At 38.5% G+C, this 24,981-nt stretch overlaps 1 protein-coding gene and 1 long non-coding RNA gene across 2 annotated transcripts; both read right to left on the minus strand.

The window, feature by feature from the left end:
- Window positions 1-104: 104 nt before the first annotated feature.
- lamtor3 (late endosomal/lysosomal adaptor, MAPK and MTOR activator 3) lies at window positions 105-6,146 on the minus strand. The gene is made up of 7 exons (XM_044047324.1): window positions 6,062-6,146; window positions 5,762-5,790; window positions 3,702-3,736; window positions 2,732-2,790; window positions 1,946-2,079; window positions 1,511-1,574; window positions 105-357 (listed from the first exon to the last, which is right to left on the minus strand). The coding sequence occupies exons 2-7, from the start codon at window positions 5,768-5,770 to the stop codon at window positions 284-286; spliced, it is 375 nt and encodes a 124-aa protein (XP_043903259.1). The 5' UTR covers window positions 5,771-5,790; window positions 6,062-6,146; the 3' UTR covers window positions 105-283.
- Window positions 6,147-12,170: 6,024 nt separating this feature from the next.
- LOC122783415 lies at window positions 12,171-13,827 on the minus strand. The gene is made up of 3 exons (XR_006362049.1): window positions 13,333-13,827; window positions 13,007-13,091; window positions 12,171-12,283 (listed from the first exon to the last, which is right to left on the minus strand). It is a non-coding gene; the product is annotated as an uncharacterized LOC122783415 (long non-coding RNA).
- Between the last annotated feature and the right edge of the window lie 11,154 nt (window positions 13,828-24,981).

A 24,981-nucleotide genomic window follows, 5' to 3' on the forward strand; every position in this document is an offset into this window, starting at 1 on the left:
CTTGTTGGTTCTCAGCACACTCAGATGGGGCCCAGACTACGAAGTTCTACTTACTTTAAAAAAAAGTAAGTAGAACTAAAAAAGACAACTAAAAAAGACAAAACTACTTACATGATCAAATTTAATATTTACTCAAACTTAAACATATACACTCTCTTACATGTGAACATACTGATGAACAGCATCTCTATTCTACAGGAAACATAAAGCCATTACTTTGAACTCCAAAGCCATGAATTTAACTTTAGATGATCTTGAACATGATTGTTCATTCTTTCTGTGCTTATGTCACCTCCACCACCTGCCTCAGCTCCTCAATTAGTGGAGCCAGCTCCTTCTCCAGACTCATGATGATACCTGTGGAAACACAGAGGAAGTTGATCACTTCAACCAGGCAACTAGACACTTGACAAAACACCTGCATAGGAACAAGTGGGGAAACAGCTCTATGTGCTAAACAGAGGGTGAATCAACTATAAATATATAATGACAACACCAACACTCCAGCTCTACACACAAGCCATCAGAGGGACTGCAGGACTAGGGATGTTATGATTAACTACAATTATAAATGTCACTGTAGGATAACCGCAAGACTTTGATAAATGTCAGTGTCTGGTGAGGTTGGGATAGCGTGTGCTCAGCGTACGACACACATACAGCTTACCTGGCAAGTGAAAGAACTGGAAAATGGCCGAGGGACAAAGTAATCTGTGATACCCAGTTAGTCCACAGTGAGGGACCATTTTGACTATTTACATTTTTTTAACTAGGACTAGAATCTAACTAGGACCAAAGTGTCCTAGTTAATGATGTGCATCTGATCTGCAGAGCCATATATAGCTATAGGCTATCCAGCTAGCTTTGTGGCTATGCGGCTTAAAATGAATATATGTGTGTATTTTCATACCATAGTTTCATATTAAGTATTTGATTTGATTTGAGCAAGATCTTGCAAAACTTTCATTCTTCATTCATGTACTTCTTGGTCAGTTTGACCCATAGAGACTGTAAACAAACATAACAACGGAGCATTCACCCGTGGGAGAGGATCATAGAGTTTTATTTTGAGATTGGCCTGAAATATAAAGACATCAAATGGGTGCTTGCCAGTAAACATGGTTTCCTTATAAGGGAGAGACATCTGAAGCTTTATGCAAGAGGACTTGGCGGTCCTGATTGAGTTCATTAGCAACCAAATACAGTACTCTGGACAGCTTCTCAGTCATCGGTGTTTGCTAAATGCAGAGAACATAGCCTACGAGTGAGAAAAGAGGATGTACACTTGGTGTTGAAGGATCCCAGATATGCAATCAGAATTGGGTCAATAATCCAGCACACAAATCAATGACTCACAAGCTTGAGTCCATTTAAACTGTCCCTTTAATTACATTATTTTCTGTGTTTACGGTTTAATTCTACCTGTTTTGGAAAAAAAGTTTAAAAACTGCCATTGTTTGACTGCGCTGATGTGAAGGTGAACAGTGACTTACGTAAGAGATGTTCTTACCCGTGTTGGCGTTGCTACTAGCAATGAAACTGATGACCAGTGGTAATCGATTGAACTGCACAATCTGTTGAATAGATACACAACAAACGTGAGGTTGCAAAGTAAGCAGACTAAAGTATACTGATCACTGCAAATTTTCTTTGAAAAAAAAACAAGAATCAGCACACAACATTAACAATTACAAGGTATCCACAAGTCATACCATACAAGAGTTCTAGGCTATTCCCTGGACATCCGAACTGCCAAAGTTTTCATGACACTGCAGCGGCATACTTTTTACAGCAGGAAACAAGTGTGCAATCAGGCTTTTATTCTCTCTCGCTCCTTTTTTTTTTTTTTATATAAATGGTGGATGAGACCAACCAGAAAAGTTCATTCATTCATTCATTCACAAGACAAATCATAGCCAGTTATGTATAAGAGCTGCTGTCTAACCTGGTAGGTGTTGTAGTAGCAGATAATGCTCTTGTTCTTTGACAGACCCAGCTTGCTTCCCTGATCTGTGGCCAGGGCAAAAGTGGACAAGAAGCCCGGTCTAAGTGCATGGACAGGGGCATTGTCATTGGCAACTGCAATGACACAACAATAATGTTTAATCATTTTTATGTGAAGGTATTACACTGATATTAGTGTGTATATTAATTCTGATTCCCAAGGTATTACCTGGATATTACTTGATCATGGTATTTTTCTATAGTGTCTCTGTACTACTATTACTTTCATTAAAGCTATTGCTTGTTAATAGACATAACATAGGACTAGCATACTTTTACCTTACCATGGCAAATAATTACTATACAAATATCACATTGATGTATTTTAACGTTTTGTGATACCTATTTGTGCAAACTAAACAAAAAGAAAAACAACAATGTTGAAAAACAACATTTACAGACTATCTTAAAAGGGCTCAAGAGTTACCATACAAAGGTTAATTTTACAGAGATACCAGTATAAATGGCTTCCAATAGTAAAATGTCAGCAATGTTGCTTTATTTCATGGTGGAAAGTCTCTTAAGTAATTTCATGACCAAACAAAAAGTATTTTACTTTTCAAAACTGAGGCTGCATTTGGAAAAGTTCAGGAAATGATATGTATATTACAATTATACCATACTATTAATTTAAGCTTGATTTTGCCATTTGTTATAGGTTATTGTAAAGGTAAAAATTGTATCAGAATATCTGTAGTTTCTGTAAGATTCTGAGATGATTTCTTACCTTTAATAACTGGGACACCATCCCTGTCTGTCACAACTATAGCATGAAGACCTTCAACACTGAAGGAAAGATAACACGTCATCAGTACCTACTTAACCGTGAGAGCCTCTATCTCCAGGAACCACAAAAAAAAAAAAAAAGGATGCTTGAGGAGCCGATCTGATACTCAGTATCTGTCCTATACTGGTCAAAATCACTGGATTGGATATCAAACAGTTAAAACAGTGATGTCCCTGGGTCACAGGCTTGATGCAGTTATTGAAATCAAAAGGATTTGCAATTAAATAGTAAGTCTTATTCACTCTGAAAAATCCTTTTTAAGTCTATCTGTTCTAATACTTTTGCTCACCTAAAAATGTTGCGTTCCGTTACAAATAATGCTATCTTCTAAATTGTGCATCAGATCCAGATGTAAATACCTGGAAATGAAAGCTGAAATGCCTCATATTCATTGGCTGATGTCGAAATAAAGGAATTAGCCTCACTGTTCCAATACTATAGGAGGGCACTGTATACTGAAAGATTTCAGACATTCATTTTGTATGTTTGCCTTGATGAAGGCATTGATTGCTGAAAGGAACACGTTGGCATGTTTTTACTGTTGATATGATTAAACATTAAATATTAAAGGCTTTTAAATTATCACCCTTCTGATTGTATCAGATTTCTCAAGTTGCACAGATATATTAGAAAAGCTTTTGTTGTGTGCCTAATCGGTTTCCCCTTGCATCTCTGCTGGCAGCAACTTTCTTTTGGGTGGGTGAGCATCGCAAGCCGTGTATCCTGGTGCACTGGAGGCACATACAGTGAATTCTGCACTGTATGCTGATTATCAACACTACCACTGTTGATAATCCTGTTTATAGCAGGTATTTAACAGGTTTTATGACCAGTGGGAGCAGAATACAACCAAAACTCAAAAAAACCTTAACTATACTTGCACTACAGTCTGTTACTTCAGTACACTCACCTCTGCAGCTGTTTGTACAAATACCTCTTCAAATCCTGCAAAGAAAAATATATTACATACAAAATGAACAAGTTCCAAGCTACATGAGTGTCTCTGACCACCTCAGTGACTCAATGTTCATGTGAATCGAGATGTTGCCCCATAAGGCACAAATTCTGCTAGTTTGCCATTTTACATTACAATGTAGAATAGAATAGAATAGAATAGAAAATACTTTATTAATCCCTTGCGGGAAAATAGGAAAGTTACACGGAGCGACTGCAACAGGCTGCACGCGTGTTGACGCATGCGCACTTCAAAGTAGTGGCAAATATAAGGTGACACATTATCATTTTTGTAACATTAACGTCACATCACATGTCATTATGCCCCTGCTGTGTACTGTTATACACTACATATACAATGACTTTATATTGTAATGTGCTGTGCTAAAGTCCAGCTTTGTGGTTTTTATGTCTGTCAAACTCTATGATCATTGGCATTTGAATAGGAATAATGTGACTGAAAGTTGGTCTTATATATTAACAAGCTGTCAATGACTTCAACTCATAACATGTGTTAATGCTCATGCATGTCTTGAATAATCCTGGAGTAATAGCTCTTTTTCACAGCAGATGTCTTAACACGAAATAGTAGGACAAGCACAGGTTTTACCATTCACATTAGTTATGGTTCTACTCTAGGTTTAAGAGATGCTATTTTCCAAGTGTAAGAGTAGACCACACTAAATACTTGACACTTTAACCTGTAAAAGTTAAAGCTGTTTATTCTGAAAAATGTGTTATTTTAAAACACAATACAAGGGGAAGAAAGCTTATGACTTTTTTAAATTATTAATTTTATATTGATGTATACATCAAGATATAAATGAAATCAATGTTTCTGTGAGGCTAGGCGACATGGCTCACAGATAATGTCTAATATATGAGATATATCGGGATATAAAGCTGCACACAGGTTGTTTCTCTGGACTTTTCTATTGAGGTGTTTGTGTTTCTCAAAGGAGAGTGACAATACTCTGTAAATATACTCTACAATAAGATATCTACTGCTTATGTGTACCGTTAATGTTATCTGTATTACATGCTTAAAATATGGTTATTACCTTTCATTTCAGCTAATACCTGGTTTATTTCTTTGGCTTTTGAATGTTAAATGAAGGATATTTATGTGTGTTAGTGACATTGCCTATAAATATGGTCAAATTCTGCTATAACACCACCAATTGGGCTTAAAAGGAAAATCATATTTAAAATAAAGTCACTTGTTGTTGAAAAGTGACTTTATTTTAAATATGATATTGTTTATTCCATGTATTTTTAACCACTATATCTATATAACATTTAATTTATAATATCTAGTGCATTTCACAAATGTATTTGATATAATAATTATGATTATCAATGCCTTTAAAACCAGGACAGTTAATCACAGATACCATATCATCATATCCAAATCTAACCTATCTTGTTTCATGTCTCAATATAGATGTAGCTACTATTAATATATTGCCAAGCTCTACATACAGTGCTTAACAAATGTGTTAAATTTATCCAATTACAACTAAATTCACCTATATACATACCCAAGCATAATATTTAACTAAAACAAATAAAGTATTGCAAGTACAAATCTAGAATTTGACGTCCTAATCAAGAAATAATGTGCTTTTCTGCTTTTTTGTAAAACAGTAAATTTGAACAGTACAAATAAGGTACAGAAAATAATTATATTTGAACATTAATAGCAAATACAAGCTTCTACATTCTGATGTCTTACAGAAACATACCAAATGATTTTGATAATTACCAATGGTGTGGCATACACCTTACATTGGATGGTGGTCGAATACATTTGATAAGCACTGGTCTACTTCAACTGAAGTGGTGAGAAATAATTCAACTGTATGTTCATTAGAACATTGCTTAAATATTAAATCGCATTATGGCTTTAGACTTTTACGCAGAACTGTGCAAAAACGTGTGTTTCTTTCTCCTATCCGACATGAACAGGGAGTGTTGACTGAACGAACAGGAATAGGAAGTAGAAACCATACTAACCTCGGCCATGATAGTTAATCGTGTGGAAACTGTAGTAAAGAAAACAGAAACAGTTAAACCATCGCTTCGATTGATAATGATTCCAACTTCTATTTTTCTAACCCTAACATTTTTGATATGAACTCAGGCATGCTAACATGTAAGTCACTGATTAGCAACTATATAGCAACTATAATAACGTTTAGTTACTTCCTGCAATGATTCAATCTCAAGCTGCTTAAGTTAACATTTGTGTGTCTAAATAAGCAATAACTAACTTAAGTTAAAACCTAAACTAAAAACGCGAGTCGCTTCGCTTACCTCCAGGTCGTTTTGAGATTTCACTGACAACAGTTACATTCTCACAAGCGTGTCACATGACAGACTTCTTCTTCTACAAGTTTTAATGGCGGTTGGTAAACCAGCTGGGGTACCTGGCGCATTACGGCCATCTACTGGACTGGATGATAACTTTAGGTTAAGAAATTAACCCCAGTTCTTTGAAACATGTTGATGTTGTAGTATCTTCATATACCATAATAATGAGCCGTATTTAGTCTCCGTAACTGCCTTTATTACCAGCACAAACAACATAGACATATATACGTAGACGCCTTATTGAGCAGTTTGGTCCGTTGCTGCGGTGCGACAGTGCGTCCGCCATATTGGATGTAGCCGATCTGCACGACTCACCCCGCCCCCTTACTGCACGACACACACCCTCACACGACACGACACTCTGATTGGGTCACTGAAGAGACTGCGTATGAAACGTGATGACGTCCACTTTTATTGAAACTTTATTTACACACGCGTATCTCACAGACACTTGTTGACAAGAGACTTTTATCCCGGTGTACGACAGGCAAAAGAAGAATATAATACTCGTGTTGACTTGTACTTTCTGTGCAATTTGTGAATAATTAATGTCGCTTTGTAAATCAGAAATTTTATAGCCAAACTGCTAAAATATATAAATGTCGATTTGAAACAGGCACTCGGTTCTTTCAACATACACACTATAGTATCACGTTTATGTGATCTAATTATCACGTTTATACAATATATTATCACATTTATGTGTTATAATTATCACGTTTATATGATATAATTAGTACGTTTATACAATATAGTATCACGTTTATGTGATATAATGATCACATTTATACAATATAGTATCACGTTTATACAACATAGTATCACGTTTATGGGTTATAATTATCACGTTTATATGATTGGACATCAGTAGTCAAAACTCAGCTCAGGGCCTGCTCCAATAGTGAATGTAGTGTTGCTCTATAAGAGAAAATTTAGAAATAATTGTATTTTGTATTTTTAACATGGGAACATTTTTAATCCAGAATCAAGTAGTAATGAACTGGATTGCATTTGCCTGTCCTATATGCAGGCTAACTGAAATAAATCAAATCAAATGACACTGTTGACCGTGATTCAACAGAACTTTTCATTTCTAAACATGAAAAATATTATTCATCATCAAATCTTTTATTTTAACAATTGTAGAACTGAGGTCACAACTTTTCAAATTAGCAAAGCTGTGTGCAACTTCTCATTTAAAGATTAAAAAACAGATAAATACTAATATATAAAGAGCATGTAGTTTATCTTATATGTTTCTTGGTTGAAAATGAGACCCTCTGTCTCAATGTTATAACCTGTACATATAAATAAAAGAAAAAAAGAATCGTTACAGCATGCAGACATTACTGGTTAATAAACCACACTTAATTGATTTAATGTATACAACTAATGACTATTATTTGTATGACTTCATACAGTGTTCAATATCATAATATGATTTTTATCCATTCTTACCTTTTCCTCCATCATTCCTCCAACGTTTTGTGATTTTCCCGTGTTTTTCCCGTGTTGGTTGTTTCGGGTGCTCTCTCTTCATACTTCTTGGCCCAATCAGAGTGTCATGTAGTGTGAGGGGGTGTAACGCGTAGTGGGGGTGTGTGTCGTGCAGTAAGGGGGTGTGTGTCGTGCAGTAAGGGGGTGTGTCGTGCAGTGGGCGGGGTGAGTTGTGTAGAGGTCTGCGAGTCTGCAGCTGGACCCTTCTTGATCTGCCCTGTAAACTAATGAAAGGAAATGGACTGAACTTCATAAAGCGCCTTTCTACAAAGTGCTTTAAGTTAATGCCTCTTATTCACCCATTCACACACACACTAATAAATCTGGGAAACAAATAGGCACCAAAAACAACAATGTAACTTTTAAAGTGATGATTATAAATGTTTACTCCTTATGTTTAGGATAAATAAGCACCAAACCAACGTATGAAGTTCAGTCCACTTCCTTTTATTTATTTTTTTATGGGGCAGATGTGCCACATCCAAAATGGCGGCGACGCCAACGTACGATTCAGTGCTCAATGCGGTGTCTACGTATATATGTCTATGCACAAACAACATGTAACTTGTCAAGCCAAGAACAACAACTTTCTGTCCCCTACATAGAAAACACTTGGGGTCGTCCCCATATTATCCAGCACCCCCGCGGCCCCTTCTGGTGTGGAGTGTGGCGACGCCTCATAAGTCAGTTTACAACATCCCTCTCTTAAATTTAAACTATTCGTAGTTTACATTCACAACAACCTGTTACACACAAACCCCAACCAACAGTTGTCCCATTTTCAGTTTACACTGGCACCACCCTTAAACTTTGAACAAAATACACCACTGTGACTCTTCCCCCCCTTTTTTTCTTTTCCGTTTTCGTGTTTCTATATATGCTAACAAAAAAAAGCATGTTAACACTCATACGTTGAACACAACAAACATACAAAAGTCTCCCTTTTTATGAAATTGTGACAACTTTATTAAGATCCTGTTCACATCAAAATCACATTTTAAAATAAAATCCAAACCTCCTATTTTCTCAAACAATGATCTTGGAATGTGAAACCAAATTGAATTGACAAGATTTTATCCACATTGTTGGTGCCAACCATAGATTACAATTCTGGAGCTTTAATACCACCTTTATCATACTCCTTAACCAACTGAGTGTGACCACCCTCACACACACACACACACTTCTCTGTGTATACATATTATATAATTATATAATTTATTGATTGATTTTATATTATTAATGATTGCACACACAACCCAGAAACTATAAAGTTTATAGTTGTACTATATATAGCTTATATATATTATAATGATAGTCAAACTATCATTTATGTTACAGAATTACAATATAGAAAACTGCCACAAAGCTACAGCCTGACAGACTCAAATATTATGCAACAAAATCATATTTTTCATTCATCTCTAGGTATGCTGGATTGATTGTAGGGCCGTGTGCCTGTGTGTGTGTGTGGAGGGGGCTCGGGCGGTGCCTCCGTGAGACACACAGTCTGCGGTGGTGACGGTGATTGAACGATTAACGCAATGAAAGCTATAGTGTTTTTGACTGACCTTCCCTCCTGGTGAACATGTCACTTATTTTGCAACATTTCGCTGTGTCTGGCAAGGGCTTTCCATTTTCTGTCTCTCTCTCTCTCTGCTCCACTTTTCCTTTTCTTCTGTCCCTCCATTTCTCTCGACTACTAGAGTGAAGACAGCGGAGCTAATTGATTGTTGAGATCGGCGACCTCTCAGCGTCATTACGTAACTAGATAGATTGATTTGATTGGCCCGGGCGTCTTAAACAGTCACCGGACTGGTGATTGTTCAAGTCAGGCCAGGATGACCATCAGGCCACCGGGAAACGTCCCGGTGCTCCCGATGGCCAATCCACCACTGCCTTCTTATTTACTGTTTTTTATTCCTCCACAAGAACTGGAGAATGACTGAGTTGGCTTTATTAATATTTTTTTGAGGAAATAAATGGAGTGACAAGGATATAGTTTAGAAATACCTTCTGCTTTAAACAAGGTGATTTTGCCAGAAATAGTAGGGTCTCTGGTTAACCAGTGACTAACAATTTGTAATCATGGAATGCGCCAATCCAATACTCAGGATTGGTATCAACCCAATACCAGTTTAAATGGCTGGATAGGATATCGGAGGAAAGAATAAACCCTGCTCCGATCCAATACAGTCCCCTAAACTTAAACATCTTAAACCAGCCTATAGGGAGGCCATGCAAAAAAATGCTTCTGTAACGTTACAGCACAACATAGAAGATGTTGTAAACATTAGGTATAATAACAGAAACGGAGACAGAATGAATCAAGCCATGGTAAAGAAAGAGAAATAATGTTTTGGCTATATGTAGTGGTGAATTACATCCAGTATTTATTTTACTTTACAAACAGATTTCTTTTGTAATTCCAAACATTTGCACAAAGTTATAATTTTATATTTAAAATGTACAGTTTGAAGTGTTATTCTAAGAGACAAAAATACAATTAAATGTCAATTTTGTTGTTGAATTCAAAGAAAGCAGTATTGCAGAACTGAATCATCTTGTTTGTATTTCTTTCTTAACATGAGTAGAATATTTGTTTCACAGTTCATTGTCATGTGTTGGATAGTTAGTTTTAACAAAGCATCCAGGAAAATGTATTACATGTTAACTGCTCAGTTGTTTAAGAGTGGGAAAAGGACAGTCGCTAATCAATTATGTAAATATTTTTATATTAATGGCCTGTTTGAAGATTTCCAGTCACGAGTTCTGACAGAAACTAGAAAGAAAGACCATCAAATGTTAGCTTCTCTACAGTGGTTCTACATACAGTTTAGAATTCAATTAAAATCATCATCCTCATGTACAAAGCACTTACTGATAGGCCCATTCACCCCTGAAATAACTAGTTTTACCTTATCACCAGATCACTGGTCACTATAACAGATTACTTTGCTCCCAAAATACATGCTTACTTGTGGTTCCCAGAGTCTGTAAGAGTAGAATAGTTTACCTGTTCTAGACATTATAATAATCACAGGAAAAACTATTTCAGGGATTTTACAAACTTCAATGTTGATTTATCCAGTTCAATGAAACAAGGAGATGTGCATCCAGGAAAATTTGCAAATTGTATGAGTTCATGGCCTGATGCCCATACACTGTAAAAAAAACGGTAAATGACTGGCAGCTATGGCTGCCAAACAAAAACTGTAATATCAAAATATAAAATATCCTAATTCGAATAAAGTCCAAAAACATTACTTCTACAGAAATTTTCATTAAAGGTGACATTGAATGCTTGTATCGCACATATGTTAGTTATGGAGGTCTACTTACATATATTAACTTATTTTCATGGTCAAAATCCTCCTAGTCGCTGCAAACGAGCCGATCGAATATCTCCTCACTGATGCTCTCATCAGCCGTGCTGTTTCAGACCAAAATCACAGCCCCAGAACGCGGACTTTGTTGTGATTGGCCAGGTACCTAAAAGTGATGTAATTAGCATGTCAGCTCTCAGATACGCAGCTCCCCCTCTGGCACGATGGATGCTCTGCATCTCAGCAGCTACAACGAGAGTAGTTCTTCTTCTGTGGTTGAATGTACTGAAGTATCTGACGTAGATGAACACATTAACACAGCTATATATTCTGTCTCAAATATGTTTAAGATGTACACTTCATTGCATTGAGGAGCAGAAGCTTCCTCAGGATGGGATGGAGTTTGGGTTCACATTTACGATATGTTTACATTGAAGAGTAGATGTATGCTCTGAGCAGCTGTCCTTGTATATGCTGAGACGTGGCACCTAAAGATGGAAGCAGAAAATACTGCTATTCTACAGATTTTTCCTACTTTTTTTTCCACAATCAAACAGTTCCTCTATGACTGCCAAACAAAAACCCTAAATACTTTCACTCTTTCAATTAAAGTAGGGTGGGGAACTTAATCAGAAATGAAATACACACCACTGTTGATTTCAAAACCCCTTTATATAATGTATTGAGTTGTAAATTTACAATATCAACCAATTATTCACAAACAGTTCTCAGAGCCCCCAGGAGGAATTGAAAAACTAAAAATTCAATTTCCCCATATGTGCATCTTGCCTGTCAACAGTACTATCATGATAAGGTCATGATTTCACCTTCAAAACAGGTGGAGAGCTGGTTGGCAGTTGTTTTTTTAGCTTGTATATTCCAATTCAGTTTTGTTTTCCACAATATTCTCCTGAACCTTCAAGGGTCACATGGTGGTGTAGTGGTTAGCACTCTCGCCTTGCAGAGAGAAGACCCGGGTTCGAGCCCCGGTTGGAACAAGGGCTTTTCTGCATGGAGTCTGCATGTTCTCCCTGTGTGTGCGTGGGTTCTCTCCGGGTTCTCCGGCTTCCTCCCACAGTCCAAAAACATGCAATGTGGGGATTAGGTAAATTGGATCTTGATTACAATGACCATGAGAGTGAATGGTTGTTTGTCTCTGCGATGGACTGGCGAACTGTCCAGGGTGTACCCCGCCCGATGTAGCTGAGATTGGCACAGCATCCCCCGCAACCCTCTGGATAAAGTAGGATAAAGATGATGACTGACTGACTGACTTATTAATGGTAGACTTGTCTCTCGTTGGGTGCCTGTTCAAGCCATAAACCTTGTTCCAATGCTTAATCTACAAAAAAATATAAGCAAATTTCTCATCATTAGTTATCAGTGTTGGAAATGAGAATAAAAAAAACAGGCAGTTACACATACATAAGGCCAAATACAACATCTCTGAATCATCTCTCCAAGACAAGCATATGCCTTATCATATACTGTATTTCTGTGTAATTTAGGGGAGAGCTGATGTAATTTAGGGGTTTATGGTTGTGAACTGCCTGGTCACCTGTTGATTTCAGTGAGTGAGTGTGTGTGTGTGTGTGTATGTGTGTGTGTGTGTGTGTGAAAATAAATTGTACATGGTCTATCACAATACAAGACAATAACTAGAAATACCTCAAGGCAGTTGTATGCCCCTGCACAGATGTTATTTTGAAATTGACATTCATGTGTGTTCAGATGCATATTATGTAGTCAAGAACTGATTTTTTTTTTAAAATAATGAAGTGTATATTTTCTCGATATTACTTCATATATTTCAGTAAAAATATTTTATCGTCATCACGGACAACACGACAATACTTTTGGATGTAAAAATGATCATTCCCACAATCATAATATCGGTCCAAATATTTTTCTATATAATTGTTTTTAACCATATTGTGCAGCTCTATTTGTGTATAATACAGGCACTTAGTTTAAGAATCGAAAATATTACACACCATTGAGTAAATGAATCATATCGTGTGTCAAAATGTGTTTGAATGTGTGTGAGAAGAGCAAAGGGTATTACCTGCAGTGAAGTTGTTGAAACTAGCAACCCCATAGTCCATTGCAACAACTCCCCGGGAACTTCTGGAGCTCATGCTGCATTTTCCCTTTTGCAAAGAAAGAGAGGACAGAGACAGGATAGGTCACGTTTGTCTTTCGTCTACTAATTTCTCAACTAACTGAGGGTGGTAGTTATGCTAAGCAGACACAGTTATTCAATCTCTTAGACTCTCAGGATTTTTTAATGGGGCAAATAGTATGATTTATGTAAATAACTTTCAAACATTTGCATCTATTATTGTCTTAGAATAACCTGTAGTATAGACTGTATACATATAAAATACCTACCGTTCCCTCTGACAAACATCACCTTGCCTTTGTAGGGGGTTAGTACTCTTATCTTGCGTGGTGTAGTTGAAATAATGGTGCACACAGCCACTGTCTAGCTCGCCACTTAATGCTGATGAGAAACAGACAAATATAGTTCTCCACAGCCAGCTCTCAGCATAGTTCAATAAAACGACAAACAAACAAATTCATCTTGCTGCTCAAACAGTTACACCACAAGGATTAGCCATGGCGACATTAAGCTTACAAAGTTATCGACAACATGAAGCTAACAAAGTTAGCAACATATAAAGCAACTTGCTCTTCATACATTTCAATCATCTAATGTCACCACAAACACTAGTTGTTGTTGTCGGGAGCTTATCTCTACATGTACAGCTAATAAAACACACTTTTGTCAATAAAATTGTGTGGCGTAGGGGTTGGCGGATCGATCCAAATGGTTTAGATAGTATCGATACTGTAAATGACCTTGTTGTCAATGTGTCATTTTATTTTGAAATAATAGTTCTCATGCTTTTAATTTGAAATATGCTAATGTGGAAACCGGAAATAAGTAACGTAAAGCGGATGAAACTGTCAAAAAACAACTATTCAGACGATTACGGAGAAAAGCACTTGTTCGGTCAGGAGTAGTTTGTTTGTTTGTTTTATTTAGCTTAAGGTTCATCAGCACCCGGTCAATGAGGGAACAAGTTTTGTAGAGTTTATTGAGTTAAGTTAGTTTATTGTGTGTTAATATACTTTTCACAGAGTTTATTCTATTTGTAAATGATACCCTTTTCGTCCACTAGATGGCGCTGTTGTATTTAATGTAAGTCATGTTTAGCACATTTATTTCAATGATAATTTTTATGTGATTTAGTTAAAAGGGATATTTTAAAGGGTTTGTGAAATTTAAACAGTTAATTTATAAGGTTAATGTTTTAAGGGAATAAGTTATGGTAATATTTAATTAAACATGGAAAAAGGGTTAAAAGTTGCAATAATAACATGCTGATAAGAGTTTTAATTGTTTGCATTGTTTTTGCTTGTATTGTAGCTCTTACGGTGTGTTCACAAATAAGGTTGCAATAAAGGTTGCGAAACATCAGTTCAAGAGACCATCATTTTGACCGCGGCTGCTACAGTAAGAGCTTGACCCAAGCTGAGAAGAGCTCTTCCCACATCGAGAAAGGAGCTTGCCACGCTCAGTGTTGAGGTCTCAGTGAGAGCCACATCAAGGTTCCAGCCCCATGGCTCCAATCAAGGTCATTTGATATTCTACGGTCCAAGTCATCACATCGTCCTCAATATGGCGACATCGGAAGAGGAAACAGAGTGCACGGAGGACCTCCAGGTCAACGAGGAAGAGGAGCTTTCACGACCTTCTCGTCAAAGGAGGCCCACAGAAAAGATGCAAGTATATCAAGAGGAGGAGGCCCACAGGAAAGAAAAACGGCTTCTTCATGGTTATGATCATTGGAAAAAACAAGTACGTACAATGCGAGAGCAATTAAAAGAAGACATATCAAACAGTGAAATAATTTCATTCATGGACATAATAGAGATGGAAAGAGACAGTGTCATTAATTTGTATGTGGAAATAAGGGATCACATTACTCCCTCCAGTGACACGAGGAGACTTGTAGACTCATGTGAAGCAGTTACCAGAGACATTATCAAAGTTTCACATGAAAGATTGTCAGGCATGGATGACTACGATAGTGACCAAGTGATAACACGTCTCCGTGAGCTTCATGGACCAGACTATGCAAAATCCATATACAGTTCCTCAGTCACACGATCAAGTAAACACTCTTCTGCCAGTAAGTGTTCTGCTGCATCAATAGTAGCCGCAAAAAGAGCAGAGGCAGCAGCAGAGTTAGCCGCCAAAGAAGCAGAGTATGAAGTGTCATTAGAGGAGGAAAAACAACGGGAGAGGATTCAACTTTTACAGGAAACGCAAAGAAAGGAGGTTGAATCTCAAAAGCGTGAGTTAAACAAACTAACTGCTGAAAAGGAGGTAAAGGCTGCACGAGCAAGACTGCTAACTTATGATCAAGAGATAAAGAGTGAGAGCAGTGTTCACAACGTAGGCCGCAACGCAGCCCCCAACAGTTTCAGCTCCCATTCGAGTTCCAAACAACAATGTGATGTCCTCTTCACCTCCACAGGCAGACGTCATTTATTTACACAAGCAGTCCAGGACAGTATTGCCATGAACAGACTGCCAATGCCAGAGCCCTCCTTATTCACAGGTGACCCACTACAGTTCATTGAGTGTAAAGCTTCCTTTACTGCACTCATTGATCAAAAGAACATCTCACCTGACAAACTTTACTATTTAAAGAAATATGTTGGAGGTCCAGCTCGAAAAACACTAGATGGTATTTTTTACAGAAATGACAGCGATGCATACAAGGACGCATGGGAGCGACTCAACGAACGGTATGGACACTCCTTTGTTATACAAAAATCATTCAGGGAAAGGCTTGCAAAATGGCCAAAGATATATACAAAGGACTCCACAGGATTTAGGGCATTTGCTGACTTCATTCAGACATGTTATGAGGCCATGCCCCACGTCGAAGGCTTAACCATTCTCAACGATTGTGAGGAGAACCAAAAACTGGTCCAAAAGTTACCAGATTGGGCAGCTGCAAGGTGGAATCGTCAAGCTACTCAGTTCATGAAAGAAAGAGGGAGGTTTCCAAGTTTAAGGGACTTTGCAGAGTTTATGTCAGCTAAAGCAGAGATTGTTTGCAATCCAATCACATCGTTTCAAGCACTCCACTCAAGAGACTTCACCTCAAGCTCAGGTAAAGATTATCAAAAGGAAAAAAGGCTCATCTCCAGTGTTTTACACACACATGCAGTAACAGAGACAGAAATTACACATCAAAGGTCAAATGTCAAACCACCATGCATGCTCTGCCAAGACAACGAACACAAACTTCACAGTTGCCCACAGTTTAGAGGCAAATCACTTGAAGAGCGAAGGAAATATATCAAGGAGAAAAAACTATGTTATGGCTGTCTCAAACCTGGACACGGTGCAAAGGACTGTCGTTACAGACTCGTATGTGAAGTGTGTAAGAAAAAACACCCAACTTGTCTGCATGACTTCAACTATGTTAATGACAAATCAGCCAGAAACACCACTCAGAGCAACATGGAACGAGCTGCAACAGCCTTGTCTCTCAACGCAGAAACCGACGGTCAATGTGACAACACTTCTATGATAGTACCAGTATGGGTTTTTTCAGAGCAACATCCAGAAATAGAAAAGCTTGTTTATGCGCTCTTGGACACTCAAAGTGACACAGCGTTCATTGATCAAGATGTGTCTAATCATCTCAAGGCTAAGTCCACTCCAATAAGGTTAAAGCTCACTACAATGCTTGGTAAGGATGCTGTTGTGCCAAGTGAACGCATCTCAGGTCTCAAAGTGAGAGGCTATAACTCCTCAGAAACGATCAAACTCCCTCCTGCTTACACTAAAGACTGTATACCAGTGAACCGCTCTCACATTCCTACCTGTGTAACAGCAAGGCAATGGAATCATCTCAAGGAAATAGTGAATGAGATTCCGCCAAGGTTTGAATGTGAGATTGGCTTATTGATCGGTTACAATTGCTCTAAGGCACTGGCTCCCAGGCAGGTAATCTTAGGAGGAGAAAACGAACCCTATGCAGTCCGTACAGTATTGGGTTGGAGTATTGTAGGCCCCACATCTTCTCACAATGACTGTTTAAGTATGTCTACTGTGTGTCACAGAGTTACAGTCAGAGAGCTCCCGCTAGTGACTCCCGGTGACGCACTCAAGGTTCTTGAATCGGATTTCAAGGATGATAACAAGGATAACAAGTCAGTGTCTCAAGATGACGTTCTCTTTCTGAACGCGTTAAAGGAAGGCATTTACAAAAATGCAGAAGGACATTATGAAATGCCACTTCCATTTAAGGAGAGACCACACCTACCAGACAATAGGCAAATGGCCGCTGTGCGGCTTCAAAGCCTCAAAAACAAGCTGTCAAAAGACCAAAGGTACAAGGAACAATATGTAAAGTTTATGAGTGAAGTCATAGAAAAAGGTGACGCAGAAGAAGTATACAGTGACGCAAAGGAAGGAGAAAGGTGGTACATTCCCCACCATGGGATATATCATCCCCAAAAACCAGACAAACTTAGAGTAGTCTTTGACGCCTCAGCAAAATACAAAGGTAACAGTCTCAATGATCATTTGCTGTCGGGCCCAGACTTGCTGAACAATCTAAATGGTGTTCTCATTAGATTCAGAAGGCATCAGGTTGCATTGCTATGTGACATTGAAAAAATGTTTCATCAATTTCATGTTTATGAAGCAGATAGAGACTATTTAAGATTTCTGTGGTGGAAAAATGGCAACCTGAACACTGAGCCAAAAGAGTTTAGAATGAAAGTGCACCTTTTCGGCGCCACGTCCTCACCTGGGTGTGCGAATTACGGCTTAAAACATCTCGCTCAAGAAAATGAGACACAGTTTCCCCTCGCCTCACAGTTCATAATGAAGGATTTCTACGTTGATGATGGTGTAACAAGCACGGCAAGCATCAAAGAAGCTATTTAGCTTGCACAGGAGGCTCAGGCACTCTGCGCATCAAGAGGCCTACGTTTGCATAAGTTTGTAAGCAACAGTGTTGGAAAGCATTCCTGCAACTGAACGTGCCACTCCACAGCATGCGTGTGACCTAGCATTTAATGACTCTAAATTTGAGAGGGCGCTAGGCATTCATTGGCACGTGGAATCTGACACTCTCAGGTTTCACTTTCACCCCAACGACTAACCTGTTACAAGGCGGGGCATCCTATCTACAGTTGCATCTTTGTACGACCCAAGAGTGCTTCAAGAGATATGCAAACAAGGCACAGCTTGGGATGATCCCCTTCCCAGTGAACTATGGCCAGTGTGGGATAACTGGAAAGGCGAACTTGGAGAAACTCACAATACCACGGCGTTATGTTCCCAAGGACTTTGGTCAAATAGTAAAAACAGAGTTGCATCATTTTTCTGACGCAAGCTCCTATGGTTATGGTCAATGTTCATATTTGAGACATGTAAACCAAGATGACAATGTGCATTGTGCTTTAGTTACAGCAAAGACCAGAGTTGCTCCTATTAAGGTAACGACGATACCAAGACTCGAACTGACAGCTGCTGTTGTCTCCGTTATTGTAAGTAACATGTTAAAGGATGAGCTTGGACTGTCACAGGTGGATGAGTATTTCTGGACGGACTCTAAAGTAGTTTTAGGCTACATTAATAATGAGGCACGCCGTTTCCACACATTTGTCTCCAACAGAGTTCAAAGGATAAGGCTTAACAGCTCCCCCCAGCAGTGGCGATACATCGCTTCTGAGCAAAATCCTGCGGACATTGTCTCAAGAGTTTCGAGTGCAAGTGAGCTCATCACATCAGACTGGTTTAAAGGGCCACTGTTTCTATGGAACAGAGACTTACCTCCAGCGGCGGACATTGACACAAACGTACCACTTAGAGACCCAGAAGTTAAAAAGGTGCATGTGCTGAGAACACAGTGGTTTAGCAGACAAGCTAACAAAGTTTTCATCATGGTACAAAGCCACTCAAGCCATAGCTCGACTCATTTGCTTTGCTAAAAGAGACAAAACAACAGGCCACACTACGGTTCAAGAAAGACAGAACGCACAATGTGTTATCTTAAAAGACATACAAGCAAGCGAATATGCAAATGAGATAAAGATGCTCAAAGATGGAAAGGCACTTCCTCACAAAGGCAAGTTGGTTCAAATGGACACTTTTCTCGACAGTGATGGACTGCTTAAGGTGGGAGGAAGGCTCAAAAATGCATCATTCTCCTCCACATTGAAACACCCAGCGATAGTTCCCAAAGGTCACCATGTCACTCAGCTGATAATCCACAGTAAAGTGCAACACCAAGGGAAAGGGCTGACAATCAATGAGATCAGATCAAACGGATTTTGGATTCCAGGCATCAACAAGGCTGTGTCAAACTTTGTGCACCAGTGTGTAAAGTGTTGCAGACTCAGGAGAAGCACAGAGGATCAAAAAATGTCTGATCTCCCAACACAACACTTAAGAGGCCTCTTACCGTGGACATCTTAAGTGACCAAAACAGCCCAGAACCGCTGACTCCAAATCACCTACTAACTATGAAGACAAAGGCAGCCCTGCCCCCTCCAGGTGAATTCATCGGAGAGGACGTTTATGCACGTAAAAGGTGGCGGCAGGTGCAGTACTTGTCAGAACAGTTTTGGTCCCGTTGGAAAAAGGAGTATCTTTCAAACATTGCGACAAGGCAGAAATGGCACACTCCAAGAAGAAATTTGAAGCTCGGAGACATTGTCATGGAGAAGATGGATGATCTACCGCGCAATGAATGGAGATTAGCATGGGTAATGGATACGGTAGTTGACAAAGACGGACTTGTTAGGAAGGTAAAGCTTCGCTTTGGAGGAAGGAAGACGGAGAAAGGACAATGTTCCGGAAAACATTCTATTATGGAACGCCCGGTGCTAAAACTGGTTCTGCTCCTAGAAGCACCTTAACATCGTTCGGAGTTTAAGGTTTATTCTTTCATGCGGACTTTGTGTGTTGAAAGAATTTAAAAGGTTATGTCATGTCTTACCTAGGAAATCGCTTCATTTAGTTACCAGTTAAGCTCTAATGATTTGGTGGGAGTGTAAATGACCTTGTTGTCAATGTGTCATTTTATTTTGAAATAATAGTTCTCATGCTTTTAATTTGAAATATGCTAATGTGGAAACTGGAAATAAGTAACCTAAAGCGGATGAAACTGTTGAAAAACAACTATTCAGACGATTACGGAGAAAAGCACTTGTTCGGTCAGGAGTAGTTTGTTTGTTTTATTTTGCTTAAGGTTCATCAGCACCCGGTCAATGAGGGAACAAGGTTTGTAGAGTTTATTGAGTTAAGTTAGTTTATTGTGTGTTAATATACTTTTCACGGAGTTTATTCTATTTGTAAATGATAACCTTTTTGTCCACTAGATGGCGCTGTTGTATTTAATGTAAGTCATGTTTAGCACATTTATTTCAATGATAATTTTTATGTGATTTAGTTAAAAGGGATATTTTAAAGGGTTTGTGAAATTTAAACAGTTAATTTATAAGGTTAATGTTTTAAGGGAATAAGTTATGGTAATATTTAATTAAACATGGAAAAAGGGTTAAAAGTTGCAATAATAACATGCTGATAAGAGTTTCAATTGTTTGCATTGTTTTTGCTTGTATTGTAGCTCTTACGGTGTGTTCACAAATAAGGTTGCAATAAAGGTTGTGAAACATCAGTTCAAGAGACCATCATTTTGACCGCGGCTGCTACAGATACCAAGGTGAGTATTGGTAAGCGTGATGAGATCGAGATTTTTGTTGTAGTTTCTCTTCTATAAGTTCAGCAAATCACTCAGATTTCTTCACAGAGTTTGTGTGAGCGCAGCGTCTCTCTCAGTCCTCATGCGCAGCACTCCTCTCCACCTCTCAGTCCACTCACTCAGGTCCACTAGGCCCCTCCCCTCCTCCTGCCTGCCAGTCAGAGCAGAGACAACTGGTGAGATGGCGGAGAGGAAGAGGAGTGCTGTGTGGAGCTATTTTAGTCTGACAGAGAAACTGCTAGCTGTGACATATGCAGTAAAGCTACACGATCCTGTGGTAACACTACAAACCTGTACAAGCACTTAAAAGCTGTACACCCAAACATAAATGCTGAGCTGCAAAGCAAACGGAGGGAGGAGGGAGCTCCCCAAACCCAAACCAGACCCCTGGCACAGAGACAGACGTCACTGACAGAGGCCTTTCAAAAACTTCAACAATATCCAGGTAGCAATTTCTAGAAGTGAAACTTATTTCCAGCATTAATTAGGGTTCAAGCAACTTGGTTGCAAGAACCCTATTGAAACTGTGAAGATTATTCTTATTAGGGTTCGAGCAACTTGGTTGCAAGAACCCTATTGAAACTGTGAAGATTATTCTTATTATTAGGGTTCGAGCAACTTGGTTGCGCAAGAACCCTATTATAATCGCTAAGATTATTAGGGTTCGAGCAACTTGGTTGCAAGAACCCTATTGTAATTGTAAAGATTCTTCTTCTTCTTCTTCTTCTTCTTCTTCTTCTTCTTCTTCCCCAAAGTAAATCGCGTTTTAGAGGCCCTGAACATGCCCCAAAACTCACCAATTTTTGCAAGCGCATCAGACCTGGTGTAAATTTACGTTTATTAGTGTTTCGGGGAATGTGCGTTAAAAAATGAAAGTGGGCGGGGCAAATAACTGCTCCACCCCCTATAACTTGTGGGCCTGAGGAGCACGTTTAATGTACATGCACGAAACTTGGTACACGCGTTCCTTAGGTTGGGACGGTCAAAAAAGTCAGCGTAGCCTATGCTCTAAAACGAACAGGAAAGCCGCCATCTTGGATTGAAAATTAATTTTTTGCCGATTTTGGCCATTTCGCACCATCGGTATTTGAACAAACTTGTCCTAGAGCTTACATGGGATCACGTTGAAACTTGGTGAGGTCACTTTGGACAAGTTGAGGATCTAAAGTTGCTAAAAACTTTTTAATAAGTATCATGGCGTACGAGAAAGGGGCCGGCAAAGTTGGTAAAAAAATTTATTTTTCGCCACAGGCAACAAAACTCTTATAACTTTGCGATAGAAGGTCACTTCCCAATCAAATTACATAGGGTTGATGATGGACCATTGCTGAAGAAGTCTGTGGAAAAACTGTAAATTTTTAGCACATCGCCTCCTTGTGGTAACAGAAAATACAAATACAATATTATTAATTAATAAAAAACAAATACACAATTTCGGTAATAACTTTTACATTGTTAATCGTATCAAACTCAAAATTTGTGACAACATTTAAAACACATAAAAGATGATGCGTGCTTATTATGATAACAAATGGTTCAACGGTGTTGCCATGGCAACACTGCAAAGTCAGATATTTGTGACAAAAGAACAAACTGCTACAACTTTGTAAAATCTGAGTCCAATCTGAACCAAACTTGCTGGGATTGATGATAGTCTAGCCCTGAAGACACCTATATGAAAATATTCACTTTCAAAAACAGCGCCTCCTGGTGACAGCAGACACTATGACACCTGATATTTGAATATACTTGTCCTAGAGTTTTTGTGCGATCACCTTGAAAATTGGTGAGGTCACTGTGAACAAGTTGCCGAGCATAAGTTTCTGAAAGCTTTTTAAAATGTCGCTCGGTGTACGAGATAGGAGGCGCCAAAGTTGGTGTTCATTCATATTTTTCACAACAAAAGGCGAAACTCTTACAACCCGTAAAACTTGTCCTCCTGAGGAGCACGTTGAATGTACATGCACAAATCTTGGTACTCACGCGTTCGTTAGGTCCAGACGGTCAAAAAAGTCAGCATAGCCGAAGCTCTAAAACGAACAGGAAAGCCGCCATCTTGGATTGAAAGTACATTTTTTGCAGATTTAGGCCATTTCGCACCAATGGTATGTGAACGCACTTGTCATAGAGCTTTAATGGGATCACCTTCAAACTGGGTGAGGTCACTGTGGACAAGTTGAAGATCTAAAGTTATTAAACGTTTTTCAAAATGTCGCATGGTTTTTGAGATAGGGGGCGCCAAAGTTGGCGTTAATTCATATTTTTCACAACAAAAGGTAAAACTCTTATAACCCCTAAAACTTGTCCTCCTGAGGAGCACGTTTAATGTACATGCACTAAACTTGGTACTCACGCGTTCCTTAGGTCAGGACGGTCAAAAAATTCAAACAGCCTATGCTCTAAAACGAACGGGAAAGCCGCCATCTTGGATTGAAAGTAAATTTTTTTGCAGATTTTGGCCATTTCGCACCAATGGTATGTGAACGCACTTGTCATAGAGCTTTCATGGGATCACCTTCAAATTTGGTGAGGTCACTGTGGACAAGTTGAGGATCCAAAGGTATCAAAATCTTTTCATTTAGTATCACGGTGAACAAAAAGAAGGGCGGCAAAGTTGGCGAAAATCACGATTCCTCGCAACACACAACAATCTCTTATAACTTTGCCATGGAAGGTCAGGTATTAACCAAACAAGTGACAATCGATGATGGGCCCTTGCTAAAGATGTCTATGCAAAAACTGTAAATTTTGAAAACATCGCCTCCTGGTGGTAACAGAAAATACAACACATGTCACAATTTCAATCACAATTTCGCATATAACTTTTACAGAATTTATTGTAGCAAACTCAAGATAGGTGAAAAAATTTAAAACACATGGTAGATGATGTGTGCATAATATAATAACAAATCCTTCAACATTGTTGCCATGACAACACTGCAAAGGTTTCACTCAAAACTCTTATAACTTTGCGATAGAAGGTCCTTTTCCAACCAAATGTGCTAGGGTCTCAAGATGGACCATGGCTGATGAACTCTATGCAAAAACTGTACATTTTAAAAACAGCGCCTCCTGGTAGAAACAGAAAATACAACAAATTCACAATTCCCTTATAACTTTTACACACTTCTTCACATCATACTCAAAATTTGTGAAAAAAAACAAAACACATTGTAGATGATGCGTGCCTAATATGAGAAGAAATCGTTTAACCGTGATGCCTGGCAAAAATGCAAAGGATTACCTAAACTGAGTGATTCAATTATGCAATACCATTTTTCGCCACATGATGGAGGCATTTGCCTACAAATCTATCAAATCTAACATTTACAGTTTCTCATGCTGTTCTGACAGGGATCGTTGTTTCCACTTGAAACTTGATATGTGAGACCTCAGACCCGTCAGGAACATGTCTATAAAGCAGTAATGCCAAAGTCAAATACACAGGAGGCAAAAATAAAAAAAGTGGAGGGCTGGGCTAGTTCAATGTTTATTAAAACTTGCAATTATTGCACATATTGAACCAATACCAATACCAATACCACAGCCTATATTGCACTTAATCATTAAATTAAATTAAATTAAATTAAATTAAATTAAATTAAATTAAGCAAAACATAAATAAAATCAGTTGCAATATTTTCTCAAGGCTCTTTCAGTAACAAATTGAAAAAAAAATTTCCTTCTTCTTTTTAACAGGTAAACAGCAAAATGTTAATTTCCTTCAAAGCTCAATGGCAAGATAAATGCAAAAATGAAACAGCATGTGTTACAAAACAAATCAGTGTGCTGCTCTGATCCTCACCAATGTCTGTCTTTTATAATAAAATTAGAAGTTAGTGCAAACTTGTAAAAGTGCAAAACAGTTGCATGTTTCATAGTGCCTTCTTGAGTTATATTCTTTCATAACGACACACTGTCTCCACACACAAGACACACAGGCTTTCCTTTTAATTCAATGAACATTATTCTGCCTCCCACCTGTCTTGAAACCCCATGTTTTCACTGTCTACCTTTCTATTTGCCTATTTGGGGGAGAGGGAGATGAAAATTGACGGCGATGTTTAGTCCTCCACTGTGACTGTTATGCAGTTCATGAAGGATGACATGGGATCGCGCTCGCTTGCGGGCACTCGGTACGCGCCAATGCACTCGCAGTGCATCTTGGGATTTGTAGTATTATGGTGCTGAGGGCACATAATACTGAAAGCCGGTTTTAGTAGTAATTCAATAT

This window comes from Solea senegalensis, linkage group LG16, assembly GCF_019176455.1.
Source record: "Solea senegalensis isolate Sse05_10M linkage group LG16, IFAPA_SoseM_1, whole genome shotgun sequence".
Classification (NCBI taxonomy): Eukaryota; Metazoa; Chordata; class Actinopteri; order Pleuronectiformes; family Soleidae; genus Solea; species Solea senegalensis.

Coding starts and splice junctions, on each gene's coding strand:
- lamtor3 (XM_044047324.1), bottom strand. Junction 1,575..1,945: donor GCTACTACAACACCTACCAG/GTTAGACAGCAG, acceptor TCTATTCAACAG/ATTGTGCAGTTCAATCGATT. Junction 358..1,510: donor TAGTAGCAACGCCAACACGG/GTAAGAACATCT, acceptor GTGTTTCCACAG/GTATCATCATGAGTCTGGAG.